This window comes from Spinacia oleracea, chromosome 6 (assembly GCF_020520425.1).
Source record: "Spinacia oleracea cultivar Varoflay chromosome 6, BTI_SOV_V1, whole genome shotgun sequence".
In the NCBI taxonomy this organism is placed as follows: Eukaryota; Viridiplantae; Streptophyta; class Magnoliopsida; order Caryophyllales; family Amaranthaceae; genus Spinacia; species Spinacia oleracea.
The window spans coordinates 125,562,913-125,571,569 of NC_079492.1; the positions used below are offsets into that span (position 1 = coordinate 125,562,913).

At 32.3% G+C, this 8,657-nt stretch overlaps 1 protein-coding gene across 2 annotated transcripts; it reads left to right on the forward strand.

Moving 5' to 3' along the window:
• Nucleotides 1-1,435: 1,435 nt before the first annotated feature.
• Nucleotides 1,436-6,003, forward strand: LOC110800773 (uncharacterized). 2 transcript variants are annotated; one of them, XM_056833298.1, is made up of 5 exons: nt 1,444-1,592; nt 1,840-1,940; nt 4,050-4,204; nt 4,548-4,612; nt 5,702-6,003. In XM_056833298.1, the coding sequence occupies exons 2-5, from the start codon at nt 1,912-1,914 to the stop codon at nt 5,768-5,770; spliced, it is 318 nt and encodes a 105-aa protein (XP_056689276.1). In that variant the 5' UTR covers nt 1,444-1,592; nt 1,840-1,911; the 3' UTR covers nt 5,771-6,003. The 2 variants fall into 2 exon arrangements, with proteins under 2 accessions (XP_021861787.1, XP_056689276.1); XM_022006095.2 differs by lacking the exon at nt 1,840-1,940 and having other exon boundaries at nt 1,436-1,592.
• The last annotated feature ends 2,654 nt before the right edge of the window (nt 6,004-8,657 follow it).

Below are 8,657 nucleotides of genomic sequence, written 5' to 3' on the forward strand. Positions count from 1 at the left end.
TTGTTTGGATGTTGTTTTGGGTTTTTTTTTACCCCTTTTGGTAATAAAATATCTCTATTTTACCCAAAAAAAATAAAATTAATTAATTAATAAAAATATCTACGTGGCACTTAATTATTTATCTACGTGGAACTCAACTTTTTTAATTCAAAATTAATTTTGAAATCTTATTTTTCATTGGCCGAACCCATTAGATTTCCTAAGTGGTGCTCTAATATTGGATTAATGTTTGATTATAAGTTGATTTTTATTAATTTTATTTCAGATTAGTGTTTGATTTTTGGATGAATTTTATTTTAGATTTATTTTTTAGTTATTAGAGTGTTTGATTTTATATGGAGTTGTATATATTAGTAATTAATTAAAATATCTATGTGGCACCTAATTAATTATATACGTAGCAATCGATTTTTTTAATTCAAAAATAAATTAGGAATCTTATTTTTCATTGGCCGAAACCATTAGTACTCCTACGTGGCACTCTAACAATTCAACAAATATGCCTATTGGATTATTGTTTGATTTTAAATTGAATTTTATTTATTTTATTTTAGATTAGTGTTTGATTTTGGATAAATTTTATTTTAGATTTATTTTTTTAATTATTATAATGTTTGATTTTTTGATGGAGTTGTATATATTATTAATTAATTAATTAAAATATCTACGTGTCACCTAATTAATTATCTACGTAGCAATCGATTTTCTTAATTCAAAAATAAATTAGAAATCTTATTTTTCATTGGCCGAAACTATTAGTAATCCTATGTGGCGCTCTAATAATTCAGCAATATATATATATATATATATATATATATATATATATATATATATATATATATATATATATATATATATATATATATATATATATATATATATATATATATATATATATATATATATATATATATATTAATCACTTTAATATTGATTATGAAATCAGATGATTTTCTGGTACTTTTTTTTTCCAGTAGGGATGGCAATTGATTGAACACAAATTCTTGTTTACAATGGGTGTACAATAAATATCGTACACTGGAGTAAAAGTTGACCCAAAATGCTTAAAAGTTACATTTATATGTGTAAAAGTTATCTATTTTTTAATGATCAATTATTTTATTTGAATAAATATTATTTCTTCAAAATCACTAATAATGTATAAATTAATCATTTAACCCTTTAAAATGTTTATCTATCAACTTTTTTATTTTATAATATAAAAGTTACAGAAAAATAGGTTAAAGTTACGAAAAACTGCATAAAAGTTATTTTGGTGTACAATAAATTTATTGTACACCTTGTACGCGCAAGACCTTTTGTTGATCGAAAGTGACAACAATTTCATGTTAATAAGAATTTGTGATACTCAACAGAGTACATTATTTCAAGCCCAAATAATAATTTATTATTCCCAGCCCATTAAAGTGGAGCAAATCATCACAAACCCAAATTACCTGATTCACTAAACCCCCCAAAACCCCTTTTGCCTGAGTCGGACTCGTCTCTCTGCTCCTTGCACCCTGATTGCTGTTAAACAAATTCAGTGCACCCTGATTGCTGTTAAACAAATTCAGAACTTCTCCACTATTGTAAGATCTTCAACTTCGTCTATGTTTCAATATTTTTACGCACTCTTTTAGTCGATTACAAGGATACATTTGTGGGATTGGGGCACAATTTCTAAATTTGGGGTTTTCAATTGGAATTTTTAGGGTTCTATTTGTTACTCCGTTTTTTCTTTTTAGTTGGTGATTTTTGTATTCAATTAGTTGACTTGGTCTTAATCTTGATTATCGTAAAGCTTTCAATTCAATTTTGATTTACATTTTCTGTCAGAAATGAGCTAATATGACGATTGAGTAGCTAAATTGATGAATTCAGCAAATTGCTTTTGTTTGTGATGAATTAATGGTCAATGAAGAAAGGTTTTGTTTAAGGTAAAAATCTTAGTTGCGAATTTACAGAAGTAGCTAAGTTTTGTTATTTGCGTTGAATGATATTATTATGTAACTAAGATACAGTCTCTCCACTGTCCCAAACTCCTAACGCCTTATCTCCCCTCCTCTCTATTTCTCTCTCTTCAAAATTAGCCCTTTTTGTTCAAAGGTGGGTTGGATTTGAAGCTTCGTGTTCCCTGATTTACATCTTTCATTCGTACATGGGTTTGTGTTGAATTTGTGATTTGGTATAAATCAGTTTCAATTCTATGATATTTCATTCTTGATTTAGATTTTACTTTATTAATTTGATTTTAGTTGAATGTTTTGAGTTAAACATATGTTTTCCTTCAAATTTGTCAGTTTTTTTTTTAAGATGTTATTTTTTTGTTCATAATTGTGACTAATTTCACAACTTTTGGGAGCGCTTCTGAGTTAATCTCATTGATTGGGAATCAAATGACAATTTCTTAAATAAATGATCATTTTATTACGAAAATGCCATTAAATCCGGAACCCAGGTACATTTATGTGTCATTATTAATGTGGGCCTCGTGTACAGTCAACATTGCATTTTCGTAATACATCAACATCTACGTAATATACAGTCAACGGATAATGCTAGTATAAATCTCGTGCCATTCATGACTTTTGTTATGTTTTAAAGGTATGTTTAATTTTTCAATTTGTCAAAAAGAGTAAATGTATTTTTTTTCGTGTTTCACTAAGAAACAAAGAAGATAGCAATATAAGTTGGTATATTACTTGAAATTAATAGATAAATTAAAAGATAAAGGGGTTTATTGGTGGTGAAGGGGCATGAAACTGGAGAAGGAAGGTACATGAAATTTAAAGAAAACTAGCTTTTGAGCCCGTTCAAAGAACGGGCGGTTGTATAGTGGTTATTTAGTGTATTTTTTTAAGTTCTAATTTTATTGAGCTTGTGATTTTAGAGAGTATATATGATTTAAATAGAGGTAAATTTTGAAGGTTGAAAAAATATATGTAAATTAAATAGTGTATTAATATTGAGTGTTAATCGGGAAGATGGAGTGGAAGATGCATAATTAATAGATTGGTGAATTGATGGTGTATGAGGGAGGCGGTTGGAGTTGCATAATATATCAAACAACAAAGAAAAAATAAAATTTAAAAACCAAATTGATGGAGGAAACAATGGATAACACATGGCATCTAATCAAATGTGGTGACACATGTCATCTAATCAAATGTGGTTTTGCTTTTTAAATACTAGGTATAGATAAAACAAGAAGAATGTTTTCAAGGAGAGACACATGGCACTCCAGATTTCTTGCAAATATTCCTGTTATTAAATATTATTATAGATTATAGATTATAGATTATACAATCAACACCTATTAATATACAATAAATAACTATAAATACGCAATCAATGACTTGCGAATAAACAATAATGCATTTTAGTAATACATCAACAGCCGTAAAATATATTGTCAACAGGTAATATTATACAATTAACCCTTACTAATATACAGTTAATAACTATAAATATACACAGATAGAATTATACCACCTATGATTTTCCAGCCATATATTTACTGAATTGCTATTTGATTGGGAAACTTTCTCAATCACTGAGATTAACTCGGAATTTCTCAACTTTTGGTCTAATTCTGTTAATTTTAATTTGAAATAGGTGTTGATTTTGTTTGAGAATATGCATGTTATTTTTTGGAATAAAAACTTGTAAATCCTGATTAATTTCCCTCATGTCAAACCTAATCAAAATAAACTGGGGTGAAATCTCACAATCTAATTAGTCCCCTAGTATAGGTTGCTCCCCTACAATTTACCCTTATAATAAATACTCCAATGCCAGTCGAGCCCTAAAAGTATTAAATTAAACTACATAATAGCTTCATTTCCAAATTTGTTTAATTTTCTGATATTATCCGTGCTTTATAAGTCGGATATGGATTTTGATGTAGAACATATGCATAATCCGAGGGTAGTTGGAACTAGGAAGAACATAAAACATAGTTTATTATGTGTGAGCTATTGCTTGTTGTAAGACTGTTTGATCTTTTTGGTAGATATAGTAATTGATTGGTTATCCTAATTTGTCAGGGAAGAAAATATGCCTTTGGGATTGATACTAGGGCTTGGAAGGGCAATGCGTAGGAAGCGTACATCATCGCTTGATATCCTCCATCCAAAGAGGGCGCCAAGGAACTTCTACAAAGGAAATAAGTGCAAGCCCACCGGATTCCATACACGCAAAGGTTCAATTGACCTCGAGTTCTACTTGTTTTTCATCTTTGACTCGTAGCTTACCACGTTTTAACTTCCAAGAATATCATTTATTGATCCATTTATGGAAGTTTAGGGTTTACGGTATGGCCCTTCACTTCACATACCTAGTTTTGTTTCTTCCCAAATGTTTCAACCGTTTTTGAACATTTAGGAAATTAGGAAGTCTTACTTTAATTGAAAATGGGAGTTTCTTGTATAAGCTGCTGCAGCGCTGCTATAATTAACAACGGACCAAATAAATGTTAAAAGGAAGTCATTTGTTTGTCTATATGGTTCCTGTTGTTTGGAGTAGTAACATGAACTTTGTTGCAGGTGGCTATGTTGTGGTGCAAGAAAAGCTGCCTATCTATGTTGTGCCTGATCTTACGGATTTTAAGGTAGTGTATCCCATCCTCACTGCTAACTTCCTGATTTTTCTTTGAATAATTTCCGATCCCCTTCAACTGCACGCCTAACTTGTGGGAACAGGGAGGCAGGGGAGTGGAAAGATGAGGGACCTTTTGTCTCTATTTGGCATTTTGTGACTAGACTATTGCTTTTCATTGTAAAAGTCTATAAAAATGATGCCCATGTTAATTTACCGGGAAAACAAGATTTCTTCGACAGTTTTTGGAAGGTGGGATTACAGAAATTATTTTGAATGAAAAAAATCTGCTTTAACTTTGGACCATGAAAAGTAGCATGATTTAGGTCAAACATGGGAGCTTTAGATTTCTGCAGTTATAAGACGAGAATTCTTCAAGTTGGATGGTCACTTTTGGTACTGACATACTGTAGAACCAGTACCTGAGGCATAGAATATATGTGGAATATCTTTGAAAATCCCGTGCTTCTATCTAGACATGTTTGATTCTGTCAACATTTCTGATATGTTGTCAAGATTTAGGCATCATAAGTCAGCATGGGCGGTAAAATGCCAAAACTAAGTTGTGTATGAAAGGTTGTCAACTGAAGTTCTCTTCATTGAACTGAATACGGTGCAAATATACAACTTGACAAACATCTGCACAGACTAGATGTGTGTGAACTTCAGACTTTTTTAAGTAATGTTTGTAACAACCTGTCGATGATTGCATTAGGTCGCTTTATGTGAATATTCGAAGTATAAAGTGACTACTTGGCCTTAAATTAATGCCCATGCATAATTTGGTTGTCTTTTTAATAATAGATTGAATGGCGGACAAAATCTCAGTTTTGAAATACTATTGTAGTTTTCCTTTTTTAGTCTAGGAAATTTCATTGAGATTGGTGTACTATGCAAGTTTACATCAAGTTCTGCTTATAAATTGGTACTGTAATTGATTTTTGGCCACTATTAGCCTTATTGCTGTGGCCTATGATGTCTGAACTGACTGGGTTGTACTGTGTAGTTTGATTAGCTTTCATGTTTGCACCAAATTTATGCAAAAGTGTCATTGCTTCTGTTCCTTCACTTAGCTCATAGATCTTGGACCCCTGTTTTGCAGCTCAAACCATATGTTTCTCAATGTGCACTGAACACAAAGACGACTGAGAATGCTGGTGCGTTAAATTAGAATGTTAATGCTACAAGTATCTGAATATTTGAGTTAACGAAATGCTACTAGACCGATAGTTTTTGGGCGTGGATTCATCAAAGCAAGATTGCAGCATGTTCTGTTTCTAATATACGTGGATTCATGCAACAGATTTCTGTACACAATCATGGTTGTTACTCAACACAAAAGCAGAACCAATCCCCAAACACAGGGAGGAGGAAAACCAAAATATATGTTTTCTCCAATTTTCATTTCTTTGCCCTTAATCTGTTTGCCGGATAATTTTTGACGAGAAACCCGTAATTTATGATACCAGAAGGCAAACAAATGAACATGATTTATCAAAATCATACATTCTCGTGATTTCATAATCATGATCAGATGATTAGTTGAACAATCTACAAGCTTTGAGCAAAGACACTTCACACATGGAACAAACTCTTCATTCATCTACAGGCTTACCTTTTTTTTTACTTTCAAACCCTCGGCGAATTTGATGATATTGGGTGATTCCGCGCTTTGGTGGGAGCTTCCTCAATATAAAAAGAACCAGAGTGGAAGGTACTATTTCCACCAACTGAGATGGGAAACAAGCAAGTATTAGAAATATGGTTATATGTAGCCAATAACTCAAGCCATTGTTTCCTCATTTTTATTCATCAAGTAGATATGCAAATGCCCTAAAAAAAACTGTGGAAAGAAAATTAAAGGAAAGGTTAAGCTTACCAGATAATACATGAAATTGAGAATTGGATGATCTAAAACATCAAGATCAGCGGCTTTATCAAAAGCATTCAAGCACATTTGCATCAGAGATTAGCCGGAAGAGAAAGCCAGACACATCAGATAACCTCACTGAGAACAAACATCCGGAACTTCTTGCTTCAAATTTTTATTTTTATTTTAAAAAATGGATTCATCCTTTCTGTCTTTACTATATACGAAAAAGGTTTCAAACAATTAGAAGCAACTACCAAGTATTCTTTACTTCACACTATTTTTAAATAGAATTTGTTGGAGTTTCCTTCCATAAGTTTGTTTTACTTCAAAAGAATAAAAGAGTGATTGTCCCGCATTGACAAAAAAAAACAAGAATTTTATCCATTTTATATATCTACCTACTACTATGTTTGCTAATCTTGCTAGGGATTTTGAGAAAGATAGCAAAACTTATCGTGTGATGTTGGTGCATTACATTACTGCTTCTCTTTATATGATTTATAGTAAGTCTACGGGACTTATGATTTTGGGATTAAGAAATATGCTTGTAGTCGTTGGTTGAATTTTCGTATGACTGATGATACTGATATTGTTGCTGAGGGTATGAAAATCTGTGAGCTTTTCCAAGCAACTGCCTCCTGGAAAAATTATCTCCTTCTTGGCAAATCTAAGTCTCTTCCATGAAACACAAACAAAAAGACTTTACCCTTCAAGAATTCGTCTCCCACATAAAGATTGAAGAACAGAATCGTATCCAAACAAAGGGGAAATCTTCTGACCATTCTTCTTCTACTGCTAATCTTGTTGAAACTAAAAGGAATGCAGGTTATAACAAATGACCAAAAGGCAAGGGTCCAAACCAGTTCCATGGCACAAGAAAGAACAACAACAACAAAGAGAAAAGGCAGTTCAAAGGAAATTGCTATACTTGCAGTAAGTATGGTCATTCAGCTAGAGAATGCAGGCAAGGACATGGACCTGGGAACAAGCCAAACTAGAACAAGCCTCTAGCAAATCGCACTGAAGACATCATTGTTGATGTTGTGTCTGAGGTGAATCTGGTGAGCAACGTGACTGAAAGAGTTGTTGATACTGGAGCAACTCGCCACATTTGTTCGAGCAAGGAAATGTTTCAAGATAATGAGAAAATTTCTGAAGGAGACTGTGTCTTCATAGGCAACTCAAGCACTGTGAGTGTACTTGGCATAGGAAAAAATTTCTAAAGCTTACTTCTGGAAAAACTATTGCTTTGCAAAATATTTTGCATGTACCCGATATCCGCATGAACCTCATTTCTGGTGCTTTACTTAACCAAGTAAGTATCAAGTTAAATGTTGAATCTGATAAACTTGTACTTATCAGAAATGGTGAACTTGTGGGTAAGGGATTTTGTAATGGGGGTTTATTTGAGGCTTGATGTTGTGACTGGTAATAATAATTCTTCTGCTTATATTTATGTTGCTGAGTCAGTTTCTTTATGGCAATCTAGACTAGGTCATGTGAACGTTGCATTTGTCAAGAGACTCAAACAACTTTGTCTTATTCCAGACTTTAGTAGTACCTCTTTTGATAAATATGAAGTTTGTGTAGAAGTTAAGCACCCAAAAAAAGCCTTTAATAAGAATGTATGTCGATCTTCTACCTTACTTGAACTAATTCATAGTGACTTAGGTGACTTTAAGAATTCCATGAGTAGAGGAGGAAAACGCTACTATATTACCTTTGTGGATGATTTTTCTCGTTATTGTAAGGTCTACTTATTGAGTACTAAAGATGAGGCCAAAGAGAAATTCCATATTTATAAGGCTGAGGATGAAAACCAATTAGACCTGAAAATAAAAAAGAGTTAGATCAGATAGAGGTGGTGAATATGATGGAACTTATCTAAAGAATTTTTGTGAAGCTAATGGGATTATTCATGAGGTTACAACTCTTTATACCCAAGAAGAAAATGAAATAGCTGAATACAAAAATAGAACACTTAAGGATATGATGAATGCTATGCTTATAAGTTTGGGTATGCCTTCTAACATGTGGGGTGAGGCAATTCCGTTTGCTTGTTGTGCTCTTAACCGTGTTCCCCATAAGAAGTTAGACAAAACTCATATGATTTGGGGAAAGGTTTCAAGCCTAGTTTGGGTTACCTTAAAGTGTGGGGGTGTTTGAGAAAAATATGACTTCCTGA